The sequence below is a fragment of the Otolemur garnettii genome, unplaced genomic scaffold, assembly GCF_000181295.1.
Source record: "Otolemur garnettii isolate 467f Iridium unplaced genomic scaffold, OtoGar3 scaffold00057, whole genome shotgun sequence".
Lineage (NCBI taxonomy): Eukaryota > Metazoa > Chordata > Mammalia > Primates > Galagidae > Otolemur > Otolemur garnettii.
In genome coordinates this window covers 1,383,280-1,409,357 of record NW_003852452.1, presented here as the reverse complement: position 1 = coordinate 1,409,357, position 26,078 = coordinate 1,383,280, and the positions used below count along the sequence as shown (strand labels likewise).

At 36.1% G+C, this 26,078-nt stretch overlaps 1 protein-coding gene across 5 annotated transcripts in view; it reads right to left on the bottom strand.

The window, feature by feature from the left end:
- Window positions 1-10,675: 10,675 nt before the first annotated feature.
- Window positions 10,676-26,078, bottom strand: part of LOC100966263 (solute carrier organic anion transporter family member 1B3) — a 94,465-nt gene continuing 79,062 nt past the window's right edge. For all 5 annotated transcript variants that reach the window (XM_023514728.1, XM_023514727.1, XM_023514729.1 and 2 more), the window contains 3 exons: window positions 24,018-24,082; window positions 22,539-22,656; window positions 10,676-11,673 (listed from right to left, as the gene is read on the bottom strand). In XM_023514728.1, the coding sequence (XP_023370496.1) occupies window positions 11,460-11,673; window positions 22,539-22,656; window positions 24,018-24,082 (397 nt within the window). In that variant the 3' untranslated portion in view covers window positions 10,676-11,459. The remainder of the gene's footprint in view (window positions 11,674-22,538; window positions 22,657-24,017; window positions 24,083-26,078) is intronic.

The following is a 26,078-nucleotide window of genomic DNA, read 5'->3' as shown; positions in this document are numbered from 1 at the left end:
TATATATATATAGTTTCCCTGGAGAACCCTAGAACCCTAACTAATACGCCTCCCTTGGATACTCACACTCCACTGAACTCCTCTTTCATGGACAGTCTTCTAATGCTGCTTGGCTCTTGGGCTCTTACCTCTACTCAAAAATCTATAGTTTCCTTTAAGTAACTATCCCTTCCTCCTCTGATATATTATATAGACCTTCTTGCTGGGCCACATCTGATAGATCAGATTTTACTTATTCAGGAAGAAAACAGGATAAGACAAAGGAAGAGAAAGGAAAAAGAAGAGAAAGAAAGAAGGGGAAAATCCCCAACAGAAATATTGGACAAGTTTTAGAATTTGAATATTATAATGGATGACATATATCTAGAAAGTAGATACATATTTCCAATTACAGGTATGCTGTTTCATCCGTAGTTCAATTATGTCGAGGGCTGGATTTAATATATGCTATTGTACAACATGATGACCTTGAAACTTAAATTGATTTTATATGATTTCCTGCTCCAGCATGAATAGAAACAAAGAGTTTGTTTTTATTGACTATATATTTAAAATGCTTTTTCGTTTGTTCAGCCACAACAAGGGGACAGATATTTTGGAAATGATTTTAAAATTATGACTCATGTATCTAATTTTTAAATTCATCATTCAGGAGATTAGTAGATCCAAGAAAATTATCTGCACAGATAATTTTCAATATTTTTAAACAATGCATTTACTTTCCTTTGAATTTTTCTCAATGGTAAAACCTGAAAATATATATAGATAACTCATCCAGGATATAAATGACAGAAGTGGTCCAAGTAGTATTGCAGCTGCTGTTGCATTCCTTATTAATAGACAGCTTAAAGCTTTTAAAAAAAACAGATGCTATTGAAGTAAAGCCTGGTAAGTGATAAAAATATGAGACCTTTCTGAAATTGGTCCTAATAAAAATTTAAGCAAATATTATACAAAATTAAAAGATAATCACAGGAATCTTTTCCCCTTCAGATGTCTGTAATTCCTATTGTAGTCGATTTTCAAATAAAATAATAATTTAACTTATCTTGATGACTCTAAAGCTTGAGGAATTCAAATAACATCTTTCACCAACATCATTGCTGATCACTAAATGACTGCAATAAATGTTAAGAGAGAGGTACATATTTTCTATTAGTAAAAACATAAAAGATGCACTGTGCCGTGTTGCTTAGAATAGATAATATGGGGAGAAAAGAAATGTGAGTATCTTTAATATGAGTGAAAAACCTTATTCTTTTCATAATTCTGCATACTTACTTTAGGCCTGGGAGAAAAGCATTTGTAGTCAGTGTATTATATACTTAAAAATTTCCAACAAGCTTACCACACTGGAAATGTTCCTGTACCTATTTAAGGTACTAGTCATATTTATAAGATTACACCTTTTGTTCCACCTTCATTCTTAATGGCAATATTTCTTATTTTCATTGTTAGTTGTTTAGAGACCTCATATTAATAAAAAAGTTATATAAATAGTAGGAAAATATTACAGAACCCTAGATGCACAAGTATCCAGGATAAATATTTAGATTAAAAAAAACTAGAGTTATTAAAACCAAACCAACAGTTTTACTCTTGATCTTAGCCAAAAGGCTGAGAAGCAATATTTGTTTTAATCAAACCTACAGTTTTAAAGAATTTCTAGGCTTAAAAAAAATCAACTGTGGTTCAGTACCTGTGCTTCAGTGGTTAGGGCACTGGCCACATACACTGGGGCTGGCAGGTTTTAACCTGGCCCGGGCCTGCTAAGTGACAATGACAACTAAAACAACAACAAAAATAGCTGGGCATTGTGGTGGGCGCCTGTAGTCCCAGCTACTTGGGAGGCTGAGGCATGAGAATTGCTTAAGGCAGAGAGTTTGAGGTTGCTGTGAGCTGTGATGCCACAGTACTCTACTGAGGGCAACATAGTGAGACTCTGTCTCAAAAAAAAAAATCAACTGACAATATAGAAGTTCAATAGAAAAAAAAGTCTCCATGTTTCATGATTTGCACCTATGGAATGAGTTGCTTTAGGAAAGATATTTTTCACAATAATGGGTATGTTAATAATTGCTTACTGAATAATAATTTATTAGTTATTAGAGAATCTGTTAGCTACAGTCAGGTGAGGGAAAGGGAGAGAGGTACTCTCAAATAATTTGAACTGGTCTAGGAAATTTATAAAGTTAATTACAACGTATTTTCTTTTACATCAAAGGAATGAAACTGAGACTGCCCCTTTCAGCTGGAGATGTAGAGAGGAGGAAAGAGGGTCTCACCTGCACCCTTAAAATGAGAAAAAAGCAGCGTAACATGAAAATTATAGCTTTTCTTGAAGCCATCAGTGATGTTATTAAGCAGACAATTAACTGTAGAGAGAGAAACTCCTGGAGAAAAGAACAGGATTTGAACATTTATTGACTTGGGGCTGAAGCCACCTAATGACATCTAAATCAGCAAAACAATTCAGCTGGAATTTTTCTGGGAGAGGGTGGAGAAAATCTTCCTCTGTCACGCAGGCCAGAGTGCTGTGGTATCAGCCTGGCTTACCGCAACTTCTAACTCCTGGAATCAAGCAATCCTACCTCAGCTTCCCAAGTAGCTGGGACTACAGGCACACGCCACCACATTTGGCTAATTTTTCTATTTTTAGTAGAGATGGGGTCTTGCTCTTGTTCAGGCTGGTCTTGAACTCCTGAACTCAAGCAATCATCCCTCCTTGGCCTCCCAGAGGGCTAGGATAAGAGGCATGAGCCACTGCACCTAGCTTCAACTAAAAGTTTGGCTGGACTGAGAAAGTGAAGCCCCTAAAGTTTGCAGAAGTAAGAGGTCTGAATTTCTTACAGCTGATTCCTCCATGGCCTCCACTAGGCCTCTCAGGGATGATTAAAGAAAACCTCTAGACTCCCATTGGTGCTGGCTGAGTGTTCAGCTCAAGACCAATCTCTCCTTTCTCCTCTAAGACACAAAAGTCTTGATATCCAATGTGAAAAGCAATAAAAAATATAGTTTGAAGATGCTGATAACAACCCCTGCAGCTGGGAAAGGAAGCCAGAAGGAAAGGTCCATGCCACAGGGAGTGTGAGGTGGGACTCTAAGGTGCTAATGAAATCACATCACCAGTGTGATCATTGCCTCACCAGCTTGGGTCTTGGTTTCCCAGGTGTGAAACACAGTCTGTTCAGCACGGATATAAGGCAAACAAAAGGCTAGTGACAATAGTCACTGCCAAATTTCTTATCATTAATTCTCAGTAATTTTGTTTTGGTAAGATGTCCACGAGTACGTATGTTGACATAAAACTAGAGAGAATAGCATGATCCCTGTGAATGATCATAAATGTTTTTATTATATTCTTGTATGTATTAAAAGTGTATATTGTTATGTGTTATCTGCCTATTTCTCCACCTCATTTTTGAGCTCCCAAAGGGCAAAGATTCAAATGTTTTTAACCTCTATATTTAGCAATTTTGAAGATGCTATTATTTTCCTACAATATATATTTATTTTAAAATAAAGAAAATCTTTAATAACCTATGAAACAATCCTCTCAGTGTTTGACTTTAATGCAGCTATTTTTTGCATGATATTTTAAGTTCTTATAAATAAATCTGTATTTTACATAATTGGCATTTTTGGAATTCATTTATTCATTTACTTACAAATAATTAATAAAGCACCTGCTATATATCTGACAGTAAGCAAGATGCTAGGAATAAAATAGATGGGTCTGATGGTCGATTTTACGTGTCAACTTGATTAGTTTAAGGGATGCCTAGAGAGCTGATAAAGCATCCCTTCTGCATGTGTCTATGGGGTGTTTCCAGGGGAGACTGGACTGCGGATTGGACAGAGTAGGGATGTGGATGGGCATCATCTCTACCTTCAATGTGGATGGACATCATCTCATAAACAAGGAGCCCGATAGAACAAAAAGGCAGGGAAAGGGTGAATTCTCTCTCTCTTTCCTACTGGTGCTAGGACTTTCTTCTCCTGCCCTTGGACATCAGAACTCCGGAATACATTTACTCTTATAATTTATAACATTTTGTAATTTAATTTTATTAATATTCTTTTGCCCCTTTAAAGTATAAGCTACACAGAGAACTGTCCTTTTGGTTTTTACTTATTCTCCTATTTCATTTTGCCTGACAGATAATTGAAACTCAATAATTGTTAAATAAATTAATTAAATGTTCCCTTTTCCTTGCAGTCATTTGAAAAGTGGTTTTGTCATTATTTTTCTTTCTGATTTTTATTAAGACAAGATCCCAATAAAGTTTATGGTGGAGTAAGATAGCACAGCAGTAGGTATCTCCAGCTATTACCCCCTCACAGATACATGGATTTAAACAACTATCCACGCAAAAAATTACCTTCACAAGGAAGGAAATGTGAACACTTGAGTGAGGCTCTGAAGACTCTTTGGACCACAAAAATAAGTAAAATCATAGTTGGATGCTAAGGGATCTGTTCTCTGGACCATGATGTCCCTTACCCCAAGCCATTATGGTATAATAATTTTCTATACTGAAATAAGTGAGCTGGAGGAAAATATTTGACTTACATATTATCCTGGGACCCTCCACAGGAGACTCACTCCTACATCAGACCAAAGGAATCATGTTAAGAAGGAATGAAGCTGAATCACCAAAAGCCAGCTAAGACAAAAAGAGAGGGTGGGGCTGGTGGCAGCCCACATGTGGAAGTTGGTAGTGGCCGTCCATCCTTGCCAGAGGAGACATCATGCCAAAGATCTTACGTGTGGGTGTGTGTGCTGCAAGAAAAATGGTCCTCAGATCCTCCAGACTTCAGGCCCTGGCTGACTCTTTCACTTGGCGTAAGTGTCCTGTGTGGGTGGATCTCCCACAGGCCCATCCAAGTTGGGCAGTATGTCAGCAGCAGAACCATCTAGAGACTGGTATCTAACCTGGTCTTAGGGCACCCTCTAGTGCTGAAATGGAATACAATAATCAGAATGCTTGGATACTCTAAAAAAGCCTAGTGAAATAGATAACAAACAAACTCAGACTGTGAAGACTGGAATAAGTGCCTCACTCATCAGTGTATAGCCAGAGATGCCACCTCCAAGCTATAAGAATAGCTTAGGAAAGATGGCTCCACCAAATGGACAAAACAACATGCTAGCAACTGATCCAAAAGACATGAACCACAGATAAAGATTTCAAAATAGCTTTTTAAATGAAATGTGAATAAATCACAGAAAAATCAATGCAGAAATATATCAGAGAAATTTAACAAAGAAATTGAAATAAAAAATAAAACAAATATTGGAACTAAAAATTATGATAAGATGAAAAAAATGCAATAAAGGACAACAGTAGAATTTATCAAGCAGGGGAAAGAATCAGTGAGCTTGAAGGTAGACTGTTTGAAAATATATAGTCAAGCCCTGGTGCAGTGGCTCCTGCCTGTAATCCTCTGGAGGCTGAGGAGGGTGGATTGCCTGAGCTCAGGAGTTCAAGACCAGCCTGAGCAAAAATGAGACCCCATTTTTATTAAAAATAGAAAAACTATTCAGGTATAGTGGTGGGAGCCTATAGTCCCAGCTACTTGGGAGTCTAAGGAAAGAGGATCTCTTGAGTCCAGGAGGTTGAGGTTGCTGTGAGCTATGGTGTCACCACAGCATTCTACCCAGGGTGACAGAGTGAACTCTGTCTCAGAAAAAAAAGAAAACATTCAGTTGGAGAAGAAAAACTGTTTAAAAATGAGAACACATGAAGATTTATGAGATCTATGGGACACCATTAAAAGAGCAAATATATGTGTATGTGTCATTGCCATTAAAGAGGAACTAGGGAATGACAAAGGGATAGAAAGTTTACTCAAAGAATTAATAACAAAAAGCTTTTCAAGACTAAGGAGAGATACAAATATTCTGGCTCTGGAAGGTCACCAATTAGATCAATCCAAATAAGGCAATGCTTAGACATAACCAAGATATTAAAGTCAAAGAGAAAAAGAGAATTCTGAGAGTAGCTGGAGAAAAGCAAATAAGGGTGGTGCCTGTGGCTCAAAGGAGTGGGGCACTGGCCCCCATATGCCGGAGGTGGCGGGTTCACACTCAGCCCCGGCCAAAAACTGCAAAAAAAAAAAAAAAAGAGGAAAATAGAAAAGAAGCAAATAAAACATAAGGGAATTTCAATATGTCTAGAAGTAGACGTCTCAATGAATACCCTGCAGGCCAAGAAAGAGGGAATGACATAGTCAAAGGGCCAAAGGAAAAAAAATGGGAAAGAGATGGGAATACTGCACCCAGCAAAAATACCCTTCAGAAATAAAAGAGACAAAAGACATTCCCAGTCAAACAAAAGCTGAGGGAGTTTATAGCAACCAGGTTGCCTTACAAGAAATGCTAAAGGAAATTCTCCAAACTGAACACCTATGTGCACTCCTACCACATAGTCCCCTTTCTCTTCCCCCAGCCAAGCTACTGCAGGGCCAATGAGTAAGCCAGGGGCCTGTGTGTGGGGTGCTGGAATGTTGAGACTTGTGCTATATCTGGAGTGTGCCCTCTTTCTAGGGACCAGTAGCCAGTGAACCTCTCCAGCACATCAGCTGCATCTTCATTATGCCCAGCCCAAATAGGTGGCTGAACACCACAATCCCAGCTGTGTAGAGACTGGGCTCAAGATCAGGGAAACCACTCCTCACTGGCACAATTCCAGATGGATGAACAGTCTGTCAGCCAGTTCCACCCAGGGGGTTTGAGTTGATCCCCTGCATGCCCTCCCTGCAGCAAGAGAGGCCCTTAACATCTGAGCAGCTGATATATTCCTAGGCCAGTAGAGTGGCAATGTGCCCTCATGATCTGAGAAAAAATCCTGCAACACCCCTGCACCCAACACTCATGCCCCTGGCTTACTCAATGGCTCTGCATCCCCATTAAAGGCCTGAGAAACAAGCCCAGTCATATCCTCAGGTTAAGCCAAGCATCCAAGAACCCACCTCTGCACCCCACACTCATGCCCCTGGCTTACTCAATGGCTCTGCATCCCCATTAAAGGCCTGAGAAACAAGCCCAGTCATATCCTCAGGTTAAGCCAAGCATCCAAGAACCCACCTCCTGGACCTGAGAAATAGCTCCAAAGTTATCAGTTCAGACTGCCCCTAGCAGATATGCTCCTGAGCTGGGCAAGCTGCCCTGCACCTGTGTCCTGGACCTGAGAAAGTCTCTTGGGTTGCTTGTGGCAGACATGCTCCTAGGCTGACCGAGAAGATGTGCACACATGCACCAGACCCAGGAAACAGCCATATGGGCTGCCTCATGTGGGAATGTCCGAAGGCTAACTGAACAGCCCTAAACTTGTGTTCTGGGCCTAGAATGTGGTCCTATCAGCCACCCTGCAGAAACACCCCCACGCCAGGCAAACAGGTATGCAACTTTGGCATGGTCTTGAGATATAGCACTGAGCCCATTCCTAGCAAACAGGCTTTATGTCCCACTGTAGATGACTATAGTTAATAATATATAGTTTTAAATAGCTATTAGAACAATATTAAATACTTCCAACATGAAGAAATGTTTGCGTTAATTAATATGCTAATTACTCTGATCTGACTATTTTATATGTATCTAAACATCACTGTGTATCCCATAAATATGTACAATTATTTGTCAGTTAAAAAATAAATAAAAAGATGTAAGTTATGACTTTAAAAATACAAAATGAAGGGATGAAAGGGAATTAGTGTGAGTTTTTCCTTGTTTTTCCATCAAAGTTATCAGTTCAAAATAACTATGTGTAAGTTGTCATTGGTAAGTTGTAAGCCTCATAATAACCGCAAATCAAAACTGTTAATAAATATAGTAGAAGTAAAAGAGAAAGGATAAAAATATACTGATAGAGAAGATTACTTCACCACAAAGGAAGGCAGTAAAAGAGGAGAAACATAAGTTCTATAAAACATTAAAAATAAGCAACAAAATGTTAATAGTAGGTTCTTAATTACCAATCAAAAACATTAAATATAAAGGACAAAGTTAGAGGCACCACACTACTTGACTTCAAAACATACCACAAAGCTATAGTAACCAAAACAGTGAGGTATTGGCAAAACCAAAACCAGCCTAAAAGACCAATGGAACAAAAGACCAATAGAGAGCCAGGAAATAAATTCATGCATTTATAGCCAACTGATTTTGAACAAAGTGACAAGAACACACAATGAGGAAAGGACAGTCTCTTCAATAAATGATGCTGAGAAACTGGATATGAATATACACATACAATAGAATAAAACTCTGCCTCTCACCACATACAAGTCAACTAGAAATGGAATAAGACTTAAATGTAATACCTGAAACTATTAGAACCAAATATAGGGAAAAGGCTATAGGACATCATTTGGGCAAGTATTTCTTAGATAAGACCTGAAAAGCACAGGCAACAAAACCAAAAATAAATGAGTGGGATTACATCAAATCAAAAGGTTCTGCATCACAAAAGAAGCAATCAACAGAGTGAAGAGATTATCTACAGGATGGGAGGAAATACCTCATATTATACATCTGATAAAGGATTAAAATCCAGAATTTATAAGGAACTCATACAATGAAATAACAAAAGACAAAATAAATAACCTGATTAAAACAGAAAAAAGACCTGAATAGACATTTCTTCAAAGAAGACATGCAAATGGCCAATGGGTACATGAAAAAATGATCAACATCACTTACAAGTGGGAAATGCAAATGAAAATAAAAATGAGATACCACTTTACCCTAGGAAGAATGGTTATTATCAAAAAGACCAAAAATAGCAAATAATGGTTAGGATGTGGAGAAACCAAAACTCTTATACACTATTAGTGGGCATGTAAATTAATATAGACATTACAGAGAACAGTATAAATGTTCTTCCAAAAAAAAATAGATCTACCATATTATCCAGCAATCCTACTAATGGGGATATTTCCAAGGGAAATGAAATAAGCACATTGAAGAGTCATTATGCACTCCTGTGTTTATTGCACCATTCACATTAGCCAAAGTGTGGAATCAATTTAAATGCCCATCAATGGAAAAGTAGGCAAAGACAATGTATTATATATACACAACAGAATTCTATTCAGCCATAAAAAGGATGAAATTCTGTCACTTGTAACAACACAGATGAATCTGGAGGACATTATGTTAAGTGAAATATGTCAAGTGAAGAGATCCATATATTACATGATGTTGTTTATACATGGAATCTAAAAAAATAGATCTCACATAAGTTGAGAGCAGAATAACATTACTAAAGACTAGAGAGAATGGGTGGTTGAGGAGAGGTCAGTCACTGGGTATGATGTCGCAGTTAGGAGGAGGAATAAGCTCTGTAAATACTGCACAGTAGGGTGACTATATTTAATAATAATGCACTGTATATATCTTTTGTACTGTATATTTCTAAACACTACCATGTTTCCCCCCAAATAAGACACTGTCCTATTTTTTTTTTCTCAAGAAGACACACTAGGGCTTATTTTCAGGGGATGTCTTATTTTTATTAAGTATAATACAACAATCTACATTTATTCAAATACAGTTAAGTCATCTTCTTCTGGAACCTGACAGGGGGAGCCAACTTTGTTGGTGGGGCTGGCGCTAGTGATGCGTGAATTCCTTTCCCCTAGCTGTTCACATGTGCACAATAGGATGCCTGCTACCACAATTACCACATGTGCACCTGCACAAGTGCAAGCAGCTCAGAGAAAGGATCTATGGCAGATAAAAGGTATTCTAGTCTTCCTTATTGCTCTGCACTGAAATGCATGGCGTGGCTATGCAGATGCGCTGCATAGCCACGCCCATCACTGGGTCTTATTATTGGGGTAGGGCTTATATTTAACAAATGCATAGGAATCCAGCTAGGGCTTATTTTGGGGGTAGGTCTTATTTTCGGGGAAACATGGTAGGTGAGATTTTGAATGTTCTCAAAATAAAGAAGCAATACATGTCTAAGGTGATGGATATGCTAATTGTTATAATTTGATCATTACACATTTGTACTCCATAAATATGTAGAATTATATATACCATAGGTATAATTATATACATAGTATATAAATATCCATTAAATTAAAAAATGTATATATGACCCTATCACCATCAAATTTGTTATATGATGCTCACTAACTTAGCATGTGGGTGATTTTCCCCAGATTTCTGTTAGTTTGATTAATGAATCTTTTCTCAGGTCTACAGTCAGGCCAATGCCCAGATTCTAGTACCATTTACGTTGTGTGACTTGGCTAAACTCAGGTAATCCTCCTATCCTGTGGTTTTCTGTCTATCATAGGATCCTACCCATGTGGACAGAAAATGTGGAATTTTTTTTTTAAAGAGATATCTAAGCTGTATCACAGATATTTTGATTCAGAATCTCTGGAGCAGATTTATGATCACATTTCTTTTTAAAAAAGAAATCATAGTTGATTATTTTCTGATGCAAAAAGAATCTTTCAAAACCAATTGAGAATAAAAACTACCAACTCTAGCATTCATTATAACAGAGCTACTGCCACTAGGAAATGCAATATTTGAATATTTGTTCTCATTCACTCTATTTCTTAGGCTGCTTGTAGAGATATGAAAGATATCTTTTTGTGCACCAAAACCAAACAAATAAAAAAAACCCATGTAATAGGGTGATAGCTGATATATTATCTGGCATACACTTTACTTTTTCCAGAGAATAAACAGGTGGAATGAAGACACATCTTTTCAACGAGTATTGCTTTCTAGAGGCAAAGTCAATTTTTCTTAACCCATTTCCATAGGTCCAATAGAAACTTAACACATTCTGTAATATCTTGTCTAACAATCATAGTTTGCAAATATTTGAATATCTCTATTTCTTTAGCAGTTTTTAAATGGGAAGTTGGAAGATATATCAGCATTGCTAGTTAAACACAATTTCAAATTATAAATTTAAAAGTCTGTGAAATATATGATTTAATATAAATAACAGATATCACAATAGCATAAATTCTCCAGCAGGCTAGATAGATCCCAGGTAATATGGTCCAAGTTGGTTTAGAAAAAAAAAAGACATCAGGTTTTTCTCCTTATTTAGACTACTAATCCTTCCTGTCTTTTTTTTTTTTAACCTCTACCCATATTCTAGTCACTGTGATTATTAAGAGTTATAATTACCTGAGCAAATACTTTTATTTCTATTACATACTAATGATGCATCTTCCTTTAAATTTCTATGAATCATATATTCTGATTTTAATAAGAATTCACAGTTCTAACCTAACAGTGTGAACTCTCATTCCTTTTTATTTATAGTTTATAATAAATTCATAGGCTTATTCACTGTTCCATCATAAGTAAATAACGTGGGAATTCTCAATGAAAGGAGCAGGAAGTCTGCAAAAATAATGTCTTACTGAACCAGTACAAGGTTGATTGGAAACACAGCACAGAAGTGGTTTTTTCCTCAAGTACATGTTTCAACCTCTGCTACATCAGAAGGTACAGAATGTTCATTGTTCATTAAAGATTCCTTGTTGGCTTCATTTGTGACATATTTTTCATTTTCTGGTGGCTTGGTATCTTTTCCTTGATATTTTTTCTTCATGAAAAAAATTAATACAATATATAAAAGAAGTGTTGGACATCTCAAGCTTACAGACAGGCCAATGTAGACTTTTCTGTGGAAATAAAACAAAAAGATTATAATTTTATGTTATGTGAAACTTAAACTGTTCCTATCCAGTATACAGACCATAAAGGAAAAAATTGAAATTATGCAAAAAATTATTAAGACAGCCATTCTAGTGATACTTTTCTTTAGAAAATAAGTAAACTTTTATTATTTTAAAATGATCATGAAGCCATAAAACCAAACTTCAGCTGTTTCTAGCCTTCCTTGTGGAGGGAGGAAAAAACAAAATTTCAACTCCTCAAGCCATCATTTCCTACCTAAGGGGGAAGGGGACCACCTGAGAAGCATGATTGAAGTTTACAATCCAGAAGCACAGGCTGACTAAAAGATTGACACCTAATCATAGGACTATAGGATGCCAGCATCCTATACCACATTACCAAAGGCTCATGCATAGTAGTTCCTTTTAACTAATACATTATGCCTGGATGTCAAGAAAAAAAATATATTAAAGGTCAGAAAACACAGTTTGAAGAGAATAATCAAGCCTTAAAACCAGATCTAGATATGTCAGGGATGTTAAAATTATCAAAATGGGAATTTAAAACAACTATGATTGAATGCTAAGGGATATCATGGATAAAGTAGATAGCATCCAAGAACAGATGGGCAGTGTAAACAGAGATAGATATTCTCTATCAATGAGAAATGCTAGAGATCAAAAACTCTACAACAGAAATGAAGAATGCTTTTCCTGGGCTTATAAGTAGGTAGAACACAGATGAGGAAAGAATCTCTAAGTGTGAGAATAACATAATAGAAACTTTCAAAACTGAAAAGCAAAGAGAAGTAAACAGAAAAGAACAAAATAAAATATCCAAAAACTCTGGGACATCTATGTAAGTTTGTGCAATGGAAATACTAGATCAGGAAGAAAGCAAGAAAGGATCAAAAGAAATATTTGAAACATCGTGATTGATAATGTTCTTTACATTAATATCAGACACTAAACCACAGGTTAAAGAAGGTCAGAACAGAAAAGGATAAATGCCATGAAAATTATACTTAGGTCTATCATTTTCAAACCACAGAATATTAAAGATTAAAAACAAATCCTGAAAAAACCCAGAAGAAAAGTAAACTTTAACTATAGAGGAACAAAAGATTATATCAGATATTTCTTCAGAAACCACATAAGCAAGATGAGAGCAAGTGAATTATTTAGAGTTGAGAGAGAAACGCTGAAATTCTGTACCCTGTGAAATTATCTTAAAAGAATGAAATAGAAATAATGACATTCTCAGACAAATAAAAATTGAAGGAATTTTGCAAGTACATCTGCCTTGAAAGAAATGTTAAAAGAAGCTATTCAGAGAGAAGGAAAATGACACAGTTCAGAAACCTGAATCAGAGCATCAGAGAAGAAATAAGTAAAATTAAATTTTTTTCCAGATTGATTTAACAGATAACAGTTTGTTCAACAGTGATATTATATATAATATATGTGCTTATATATGTGTTCATTGCTGCTTGTGTATAAGTGAAATGAATGACACCAATGATATAAGGGATAAAAAGACAAAAAGAGTCACTTTGCTATTATAAAGTACCAACACTACCTGTGAAGTGATACAATGTTATTTGAACATGAACTTCAATTATTTGTAAATGTATATTGCAAACACTAGGACAAGTACTAAAATTTTTTTAAAACTGAAGTACAACTAATAAGTTAAGAAAAGAGAGAAAAATCTCATGTCAAAGACTCAGTTAAAACCACAATAGGCAGAAAAAGAGTAGAAGACAAAAATAGGATCAAAGAACAACTGTAAAAAATAGAATATAGTAACAAATATGGTCAATACTAATCCAATTATATCAGTAATCACTTTTAATGTCAATAATCTAAATGCACCAATTAAAAGACCAAGATTATTAGAGGATAAAAAAGCAGAGTGCAACTATATGTGAGTCTACAAGAGACCCACTTTAAATATGAAGACTCATCTTCTATATTTCTTTTCTGAATGTATTTATCTTCATTCATTCATTATGAAGTTTTGGTTCTAGTCCTTATCTTAAACATTGTTATTGTTGGTAAATATTAAGTCTTTTTAATTCTGTGAAGGCAAAAAGTGGAAACCTAATAATCACATGTATATGTAAAAAATAAAAAAATAATTTAAAAAGACATATATAAATGAAAAATAACTGAATCAAGAAAAATATACCATGCTAACACTAATCAAAAAAAAGTAGTAATAGCTATAGTTTTAAACAGTGCAAACTTCAAAGCAGGGAAAGTTATCAGTGATTTTAAAAGGGCCTTATATAATAATTAAAAAGACATAACAATCCTCAACACATAAGCACCTACAAATATAGCGTAAAAATATGTGAGGAAAAAAACTTCAAGGAGAACGACTATAAGTACACACTGAATATTATCTATTGGTTCTTGGAAACTGTGGCTTTAAGTGAAATGATGAACTATGTAACAAAGCAATTTTTACCATAGGTTAATTGTTATAGACTAGAGTCAAGTTTCTATGGCGTATCATATGCTTTTTCACTTTAAGTCAGTTTCTAAGACCTTTTGATGTGGTTAAGTGAGGACTTACTGTAGATGAATCTACAACATATAGATGAATTATGGTTGAATATTTCAACATCCCTCTATCAGAAATGCAAAGTTCTAGCAGTCAAAAATCAAGAAGAGTGTAGCTGAATTCAATAACACCATCAATCAATAGTATATAATGGACACCTATAGAGTACTTCATCCAACAACACATTACACTGCATTGAGAAGAATACATATTCCAGCTGATATGAAATATTCATCAAGATAGACGACTTTCTGGGCTATAAAACATCTTAAAGAGAATAGAAGTCATACAATGTCTGCTGTCACACAATGGCATTAAACTAGAAGTCAATAAAAGAAAGATAATTGGAAAGTCCCCAAATTAGTGATGATGAAACAATACACTTCTAAATAAGACAAAGAAGAAATTTTAAAAGAAATTTGAAAATATTTTGAACTAAATGAAAATAAAAACATCAAAATTTGTGAGATAAAGCAAAATCAGTGCTTATAGGGAAATTTATAAAAAGAGGAACAATCTGAAATTAGTCTAAGCTTTTACCTTAGAAAATTGGAAATATAAAAGCAAATGAAAACCTAAAATACACAGAAAAAAAGAAAGAACAAAAATTAGAGAAAAAATCAAGGAAATTGAAAACATCAACAGAGAAAATCAACAAAACCAAAAGCTGTTCTTTTGAAAAGATCAATATAATCAATAAACCTCTTGCCAGGCTAACTCTGATAAAAACAGAAGAGACATAATAATAACTAATGAAAAAGGGGACATCACTGTGGATCCTGTAAACATTAAAAGGCTAAGAAAAGGAATATTATGAATACATGATAACCATAATTAGAATAATGTAGATGAAATGGACCCCGTTCTTAAAGATTCACACTACTCAAATTCACGTTGGAAAAAATAGACAATCTAAACAGGCTTATATCTATTAAAGATATTGAATCAATAACTACTAGCTTTCTATTAGTCATTAAATCTGAATATTCAATTTGAATCAAAACTTAAGTTTATTTTATCTCAAACAAGAAGCAGTATAATTGGCTCGGCACCTGTAGCACAGTGGTTATGGCTCCAGCCACACATACTGAGGGTGGTGGGTTCGAACCTGGCCCAGGCCAACTAAACAACTACAATAAAAAATAGCTGGGCATTGTGGCAGGTGCTTGTAGTCCAGCTACTTGGGAGGCTGAGGCAAGAGAATCACTTAAGCCCAAGAGTTTGAGGTTGCTCAAATCAGGGCACTCTACTGAGGGTGACATAGGGAGACTCTGTCTCAAAAAAAAAAAAAAGAAAGAAAGAAAGAAAAAGAAAAAAGAGAAGCAGTACAATTAATCAAAGTATGCACCTAAATTATCACCACCCTGATTTGCCATCTTAAGAGTAGCTTGTGTATGCCAGAAGTGAAGAAACTTAGAGACCAAGGGGCAAAAAAATTCTGAAAGGCATTTTTCATAGCTTGTTGAGAATTTAATATTTTTTCTTGTAAGAAGTGGTTTGAAGCCTGGAAGAAGTGAAAGTCATTGGTGCAAGGTATGGTGGATGACAGAAAGTTTTTCTAAATCGAGCTTCTGTAGTTTGAGCAGCATTGTTTGTGCAATAGCATTGTCTTGCAAAAGACTGACCTGTTTCTACTGACCAATATCAGCTGCTTAATCACAAGCATCCTCATCATTTTTACCTATTGGTTGCAGTAGACATCCACTGTAATGGATTGACCAGGTTTCATGAAGTTGCAGCAGATCATGCCAGCCCTGGACCATCAGACACCATGAGCTTTTTTTGGTGACTATTTAGTTTTGGACTGTGTTTTGACCCTTCATCTTTACCCAACCATTGTTTTGGGTGTTTGCAGTTGTCAAAGGGAATCATTTTCATCACTCGTAACAATACAGTATAGAAATGGCAGCAAAGAAAAATCGCTTTCTAGGCAATTTCACTTCTGAGGCTTATTTAGTTCATGTGGACCCATCTACCCAGCTTCTTTATCTTGCTAATTTGTTTCAAATGATCCAATATTATTGAAACTGTAGTGCCAAACCTTGATTCTAATTCACATGAATGTTGGGATAGATTCACTTCCACTATAGCTTTGAGTTCATCATTATCCACATTATTCTCAGGTTACATGAGGCTAATTTTCAAGATTAAAATCACCAGAATGGCGCTTCTCAGGCCATCAATCTACTGTGAGTTCATTAGCCACATCTTTCCTAAATACTTTGTTGATATTTCAAGCTGTCTGCACTGCATTTGTTTCATGATGGAACTCATACTCCAAAATAACACAAATTATTGACCTATCCATGGTTTCACAAAAATTACTCTAAAAAAGTTTGAAATATAATCACAAGCCAAAATATGCATTAGAAAGAGGATGTACCTTCACAATAAAAATAGAATATGTCAAAGTGAAATATCAAGGATATCAACTGTCAGACTTAGTACTTAAGGAAATTGGACATTTCATACTTAATAACTTAATAAAATGGAAAGCACCAAGATCATATGAGTACACTGGTGAATTCTAGCAACACTTACAGAAGAAATTATACCAGTTCTCCACAATATCGTTCAGAGGATAGAAGCTGCAAGAAAGCTCCTATCTCATTCCATGAGGGCAGTACTACCCTAATTCAAAAACTAGTCACAGGCATTACAAGTTAAGAAGACCACAGAGCAATGTCCCTTATGAACATAGATGCAAAAAATTCTCAATGAAATAACAAATCGAATCCAACAATGTAGAAAAATAATTAAAAAAATAATTATCCACTATGACCAACTGGGAATTATCTCAACATACAAAAGTCAATTATGTAATTGACTGCAACATAGAAAAGTCAATTACGTAGTTCATTACAACAACAGGCTAAGGAAGAAAAAATATCACATGATCACATCCCTAGATGCAAAAAAAAAAATGCATTTGACAAAATCAAACATCCATTTATGACTTGAAACTCTCATTAAAGTAGGAATAGAGGAATATTTCCTTGGTTTGATAAATAAAAAAAATCTATCCCCAACCTGTACCTAACGTCATACTTAGTGGTGAGGAACTCAAAGCTTTCTCAGTAAGGTCAGGAATAATGCAAGAATATCTCTTTCCTTCATTATTTTTCAACAGGGTACCAGACGTCCTAGCTAATGCAATAAAAAAGAAAAGGAAAGAAAATGTGAACATATTCTTAAGGGAAAAATAAAACTTTGAATGAATGTCTATATAGAAAGTTTCAGACACTAGAAAAAAACACTCCTGAAACTAATAAGCAATTATAGCAAGGTTGCAGGATAGAAGATGAATATATCAAAGTCAAACTTATTCCTATGTATCACCAATAAACAAATGAAATTTGAAATTAAAAACATATTACCATTTACATTGGCACTCCCCTGAATGAAATACTTAGGTATAAGTCTAATAAAATATATACAAAGAGCTATATGCCGAGAAGTATAAAACTCAAACGAGAAGAACTAAATAAAGAAATATTCCATGTTCACATACGGTACACAAAGATTCGATATTGTCAAGATGTCAGTTCTTCCCTACTGGACCTATAGACTCCAGGCAATCCAGTAAGTTATCTTTTGGATATTAACAAACTAATTACAAAGTTTATGAAAGAGGGGGATATTAACAAGCTAATTATAAAATTTATGAAGAGGGGGAAAAAAACACAAGAATATCCAGGAGAATACTTAAAGATAAGACCAAAGTGATAGGACTGATACTACTTGACTTCAAGACTTACTATAAAGCTGTAGAAATCAAGACAATGTGGTTTTGGTGCATAATAGACAAATGGATCAATGGAACAGAATACACAGCTCAGAAATAGACCCACCCCCATTTAAATATAGGTAACTGATTTTTTTTTTTTTAAGTTTTCTTTTCAGTTTTTTGCCAGGGCTTGGTTTGAACCTACCACCTCCGGAATATGGGGCTGGAGACCTACTCCTTTGAGCCACAGGTGCTGCCCTAGGTAACTGATCTTTAATAAAGAACAAAGGCAATACAATGGGGAAAAGATAGTCTTTTCCACAAATGGTGCTGGAACAATTAGACGTCCACCTATAAAATGATAAATTTAGACAAGACTCTTCATAGAAATGAAAACAAAATCACAGACCAAATTGTAGAACAAGAAACTATAAAATTCCTAGAAGACAAGGAGGAAATCTAGATGGTCTAGGATTTTGTTATAGCTTTTCAAGCAATAAAAACACATGGAAGAAACTTAAACACATATTACTAAGTTAAAGAAGCTGGTCTGCAAAGGCCACATATCGTATAATCCCAACTATGTGACCTGGAAAAAGCAAAACTATAAATACTGTATAGATATAGATCAGTAGTTTCCAGGGATTAGAGGGGAGGGAGGGACAAATAGGCAGAACATAGAGTAGCTTTAGGACAGTGAGACTATTCTGTAGTATGGGCTATGTGTTATTACACAATTGTCCAAACCCATCCAAAGTACAACACCAAGATGGAAGCTATGTACTCTGGGTGATAAAGATGTGACAATACAGGTTCATCACTTATAACAAATGTACCCCCTGATGAGAGATACTGACAATGGGGCAGGCTATGCATACACGTCTGGGGGCAGGTGGTATGGGAAGTCACTACACCTTCTCCTCAATGTTGCTATGAACCTAAAACTGTTCTAAAGAATAAAGTCTACTAAAAAAATCATAAGATAATCATTTAACTTTTGTTGCATTCAGTTGTAAATGCACTGCTCTTTTTTAAAATTCCCCTTTAGACAATCTAGCAATGAACAACAATATTCAAAGGAAAGTGATATGGGTGGGGTAGAATGTGCTATTGAGGGTTCTAAGGAGGGGTGATTATTGCCAGCTGGCAGCAATAGCGTTAACTTTATGAAAGAAAGGATGGGCAAGCTATGCCTGAAGCATGTCCTGGAAGTGAAGAGCTGTCTTATTTGGCTAAATTCAAGGTGTTCACAGGGCTCTGTTCCTTTTTGGAAGCTCTAAGAAAGAATCTGTTTCCTCGCCTTTTCCTGCTTCTTAAGGCCACCTGCACGCGGTGGCTCCCGGCCACTTTCTGTCATCTTCAAGGCCAGCAACAGTGGGCTGAGTCCTTCTCATGTCACACCACTCTGCCCTCCTCTTCTGCCACCCTCTTGTATTTGTTAGAATCCCTGTAGTTACATGGGGCCCAACCAAATAATACTCCTATCTTCAAGTCAGCTGATTGGCAACTTCATTCTACAGCATATTTACATGTTAAGACACAGGCGAGTTTGGGGAGCTGTTTTTCTTCATGCTGTGTACTTTAATCCACAGATTTCAGAAGCTCACTGATTCTTATTAAGAAGAAATCCATACCTACACACCTCATAGTGAAACTGCTGAATACCAAACAGAAAGGGAAGATATTTATAGAATCTAGATAGAGAAGACAGACTGCCTTAAAAGAATAAGAGAACCAGGTAACAGCTAACTTATTACAGCACAATGGAAATTAGCAGACAGTAGAATGATGTCTTCAACATGCCCAGAGAAAACGACTGTCAATGTAGAGTTCTCTACCCTGAATATATGTCTTTTAAATATAAGATTGAAATAAAGACATTTCTCAAATAATTAAAATTGATGATTTGTAACTAAAAGAACACACTAAAAGACGTTTTAAAACATCTACTTCAATCAGAAGGAAAGTAACCCCAGATGGAATATGAGATGCGAGAAGAGATGAAGAGCAAAGAAAATGGTAAATATCTGAGCAAATATAGTCACTGGTTCTTTAAAGCTTGATAATAATCTTGTAGGTTGGTTATAACTTAATCACCAATGTATACAAGAATGTGTGTGTGTGCACATTGGGTATGTGTATAATGGTGTCACAAAGGTCTTTGGGTGTAAAAATTTGATATAATATTTATTCAATGAGAAGAGTTAGTTCATAAAGTAATTTAATATTTAAAAGATTCAAATTCTGGCTCAGCACCTGTAGCACAGTGGTTATGGTGCCAGCCACATACACTGAGGGTGGCAGGTTTGAACTTGGACCAGGCCAGCTAGAGCAACAATGACAACTGCAACCAAAGAATAGCTGGGCGTTGTGGCAGATGCCTATAGTCCCAACTCCTTGGGAGGCTGAGGCAAGAGAATCACTTAAGCCCAAGAGTTTGAGGATGCTGTGAGCTGTAACGTCACGGCACTCTACCAAGGGCAGCATAGTGAGACTCTGTCTCAAAAAAAATCAAATTCCCTTTTAGTTTTACCTAAGTTTTCACTAAAGTAAAAGGAACTAGTATGGTGAAAAAAATGTTTCTAAGGGTTTATTTCTGTTGAAATCAATGTAAAGAATCACAAAATGTGTTATGTAAGTGCTTGGACTCGGTAGTAATTGCAGAGAGGAATTTTTAAGGAACATCTCACCAGCTAGCTGTCCTGGACATAAATGATGATTAAAATTAAAAATAAACACTTTCTTAAAATCATTAAGGTAAATTCACTAGGTTTATTTTTGGTAAATTTATTTCCATAATTTGAACTTCACAGTTTTATGGAAAAGTCGGTGAGATAGTGAGTGCCGCCTCAGTCGGAGAATTGCAGAAGCTGGACTTCTATTTGTTGGGGGGTATTAGTGAATTTACACATCGACTAGAAGAATGCATTTTCAGTGAATTTGATCCAGGGTTTTCTCCAGAGGTTCACCCTGAACTAAAAAATTACCACATGTTCAAATAAATGATAGTATACTCCCTGGAACTGTTCAGGCTTGCATTTCCCATGACAATATACAGTGAAGAGACTTCCATATTAACAAATATTCCCCAAAGTACTGTTGTTGCTCAAAGTGATGTACTTTGGCCAAATGTAGTATAATCACATTTTTGATTGCCGACAATCTGGGTAGGTTTTAATTGTAATCCTGTTGCTATCAATGAATGTGAGCACCTTTTTGTTTGTTTCATAGGCACCAGTCATTCTTTTTCATTGGAAAATGTTGGATGATTTACCCTTTTAAAATATCTTATTTTTAAGAGCAATTTTAAGTTTACAGAAAAACTGTACAATGTATGGAGGGCTCCCATACACTCCTTGCTCTGCACACATACAGTTTCTCCTGTTATTAATATCATGTATTAGTATGGTGCATTCGTTACAATTGCTAAACAAATATCGATACATTAATCAATTTATTAAATGAAAATAAACACATATTCTACATCAAAGTTCTCTTTTTATGTTGTACAGTCCTGTAGACTTTACAAATACATAATGTTATGTATCTACTGTGACTATGTACACTATCAAAATAGTTTCAGGCCCTAAAAATGCCCTGTGATCCACTTTTTCATCTCTTCCTTCTCCCCACTGAGCCATGGGAAACCACTGATCTTTTTGTTTTCTTTATCGTTTTGCCTTTTCTAGAAGATCAGAGAGTTGGAATCACACAGTCTGAAGCTTTTGAAGACAGCCTTCTTTTACCTAGCAATATACATTTAAGTTTCCTTCTTGTCTTTTTGTAGGTTGATAGCTCATTTATTTTTATTGCTGAATAATAGTCCATTGTGCGAGTGCACCCTGGTTTGCTTATCCATTCACCTATTGAAGAACACTTTGGATACTTCCATTTTTTCATATTCAAGTGCAGCTTTTTGTGTGGACAAGTTTCTAACCAATTTAGGTAAATACTTAGAAGCATGATTACTTAATCACGTAATAAGCCTACAAGTTTTATTCCATAAGAAACTTCTAGATTGTCTGCCAACATGGCTGTACCATTTTACATTCCTACCAATGAAACGAGAATTCCTGTTGCTTCATGTCTTTGTCAGATTATGAAAACATTTTTTCCCATTTATTTCCTTATTGATTTATGACCAGAGCCCTTACTGGTCAATTGGTCATTTTGTATCTTTCTAGAGAAGCCACAGGCAATTCCATAGACACACACACGTACACACACTCACACACACACACACACACATTTAGTATGAGGAAAGTTTTGGAAAGAAAACAGATCCAAGTACAAATCCTAGCTATTTTTCTTTTAACTCTGTGATTTTTGTACAAGTTATTATCCTTGAACCTTAGTTTCTTTATATTTAAGGGAAAAGAAAATATTCATTTCCTACAGTTTCTATGAGAATTGAAATGATACCAGATTTCCTGATAAAATACTGAATAGAAAGTAAGCATTCATTAAATGGTGGTTATCACTATTAATATTACTACAATGAAAACTTTATCTTTTAGAAATTAATATAGTTGAAGGAAAAAAATCAATTAATGAAATGTATTTATGACAACTTACCCAAATAAATCAGAATTATATATCCTACAAGACCCTCGTTTCCCACAGCTGTTCATAGACCACTTCATGCATGTTCTATCAATCAGAACCCCATAATATATTGGGGCTAGAATTCCTCCTACAACATGAGATTAGAAGATGTCAATTCAAGGAACATTTTTCAATATACCTGGGTGACAGTTCATATTGATACATTTTGGAATTTCTTCCATTCTCATAGTCCCATTTCAACATATCAGAAGGAGTCCTAACTACCCAGACTCTATTTTTAGTGTCTGTAGCTTAGGTTCTAGGAGTGAGGGATCTCCATTGAGTATGGAGGTAGACAGCCACCGGCTGGAAGACGAGAGATACACAAAAGAGACAATTGGGAAGAGAGCTGGTGGGAATCTTGAGCACCTTTATCTTCTTCTTTCTTATTTCCTTTATATTTCTTCATTTTTACCTTTGAGGATCTGTGATCTTGACCCCAAATACACTTTTTGGACAACCCCTCCATTGTAATTTTCAAATCTCCATTTGAATATGGAGTTATATTCTTTTCTTTGCTTGCCTAGAGTCCCAGGGATTGACTTGCCTGCTTTTCCTTCTGGTACCAGTGGTTGCCTCTGGGTCATAATCAATCCTCTGCCCCAATCTCAAGATTAAGATGCCCTTTTCCTATTTTCCATGAATAAGCATATACTGCTTATTGTTCTTACAAACAGGCATCATTCACAGGAGCTTGGTTAGAAATTGTTCAACGATAACAGGCAGCTATGGGATATAATAGGCAAATGGCAACAGGAGGGAAAAATAATACCCTAAGTTCTTTACTTGTCACCTTTGCATCATTTAAATAGGCCTTTAACCTCTGGAGTCTTCAGTCCTACCATTTGCCAACATAAACCTCAATCTGCTGAGCTTTCTTCTGTTCAGAACACTCTCTTAATCCAGTCGTAGAGTCTGAGTTCTCATTCTCTTTTGCATTTTTAATTACTGATAAAGGTTAGCAGCCCAGACTTCCAGAAGCAGGCAGTGGGAAGCAGCACAGCTCACGTCAGCTTCTGTTGTTTTGCGCCTCAGCCTGGCCAGCCAGATTCCCAGGCCTCCCACGCTGCTTTGGTCCCTTCTTAAATAATATCTTAATTTAGATGGAAGGGCCTTCCCTCTGACAGGGTGGAAGAAACATTCCTATTTGTCTGAAAGTGAAAACATTTGGGGGTCTGCTTATCTTTCCGTTAGAAAGAGTATAACACAGATATGATGATTCCTTGGTCTTTACAGATGGACTTTAACTAGAATTAACAATCAAATTCTCTTTTAGGTCATTCAATATTTGTTTGTCTCTTACTGTTTTGGTTTACCAAGAAAATAGAAACGATTCTTACTTATTCCTTTTTCTTTACTTTCTTATAACCAAAACTGTATTACATTTGGTTTTTAAGCTTTGACATGAATATTTATATCTTAAGTTAATAATCCATGTGTTTTCCATACCTAGTGATCGTATAACCAGGGAATGGAAACCCATTGCAAGTGATTTCAATTCAGGCTGAACATTCCTGAAATTAGATAAAGACAAGACAACATTTAATGCTGTTCAAATATCAGACAGAGTTCAATGTGAAAATACTTCTCAGTATTATTGGTCTTCATAACAGAATGAAAGCCATAAGGTGAATGGTTCATGTTATATAAAGTTATATTTCAATTGTTTTAAGAAGGCAAACACTTTAATGATAATAATTATTATTCTCTTATGTATTCAGTCTGTTATGATTTCAAGACACTTTAACATTTTCACATTTAGTGCTTATGAAAATCCTGCGAGAAAATATTTGGTGTGGACTTGAAGACAGATCATATCAAAAGAGCAGATACCGTTACCTACATATACATCTTAGCAGACCTCTTTTTACCACCTTATTTCTATCATCAATGTTAACAAGAAAAGTTTATGAATATGATTCATAAATCACATAATACAACCAGAGAGCCCTCCAAAGTTATCTGTAGTTTAGTATTTACTGTATTTAACTGTGACATCTTTGTGACAACCTAATACATACCAAGTGACATGAATTTATCTCAACAGTAGTAGCTGGGGTGGGTTGAAATGGGGGAGGTGTCTAAGAAGCAGAAACACCACTTTTACTGAAATATTGAATGAATTGATCCAAAGGTGTTTTTTTTTCTTGAAGGTATCTACAGATTGGCACAATACCACTCCCACCATTCTTTGATGATTTTGGTTCTACGCTCTCTGTCATTTTTTCCAAAACAATGCCTGCCACTTTTTGTCACTGCTTTAATATCCATGCAGACCATCCTCTCACTGCTCTGGTCTTCCTGTTTCTTGGCCTCTTCTCTACAAGGTCTTATCTCCTCCACCCCCCGCCCCAGTCAGACCAATCAGGACACACTTTGCTAATTCTTGAGCATGCCCACCTTCCTCAGCACCTCCTGTCTGTTAGATGTTCTCACACTAATACACCTGCTGCAGCAAGCCTCCGTCCCACAGGACTCTACAGGTCCTTGACTCCCTTGACCTCGCCACTGGCCATTGCTAGTTTCACCCCTTCACTTCCTCTCTCACCCTGGCCTCATAATAACCACTGCTCTGCACATACTCTGCACTGTTGGTCTCTCTCATGCTTTATTATACTAGACAACCAAAAATCTTTTCATCCAATTCTCTGCCTTCCATGTACCTACACGGAAAGAGCTGCACTGCTGAAAGAAGTCACTCAAACAGGCTGACTGTGCTCACTTTGCGTTCATAACCACAATCCCGTGGTGGCCTCCAGGGCAATCCCACTGTATTTTACTAGCCCACTTTCTCATTCAGTGTTTTCCTCCAGTCTTCAAGTTCATATTTCCTGATCTCCTCTCCAGCCTCTTTCTTTCCTTACACCTCACACTCATTGATTACCTTGCTTTCTGTCTAACAGAGAAAGGAGAAGTCAGAAAAGAATTCAGGACTCTGACAGCACTAAAATTGCACATTTACTTGCTTTGTACCCACGTGGACAACTTTCCCTTCTACTCCAGGGTAAAGCTCTGTGTACTTGTTATGTACTTGTTCATTTGTTCCCTTTCTGAAATTGCTCCCGTCTTTCCTGTGTGATTAACTTCCCTAATCTCTACCTGATGATCCTTATCAGTGCACAAGCATGCATTATACTCAACATTGAACACAGGCACAACTCTTGATGCTACCACCCTGCTAGCTACTGTATCTTTTGTTTTCTCTGCTTCCTTTTGCAACTCCCCAAAATAATTTTTCCTATTGGCTGCCCGGACTTTCCCTTCTTGATTTGTTCTTGATTCGTTTCAAAAGAGCCTTTCTCCTCTACCATCTTCTTGCACCACTTTTATTTTAAAACTCAGTGGTCACTTCCTAGTCTCTAACTCCTATGAACTCTTGGGAGCCCTTGACACAATGGTTACCCCCTCCTTCCTAATACAGCCTTCATCTGGTATACCACTCCCTCCTTCCTGATACAGCCTTCATCTGGTATACCACTCCCTCCTTCCTGATACAGCCTTCATCTGGTA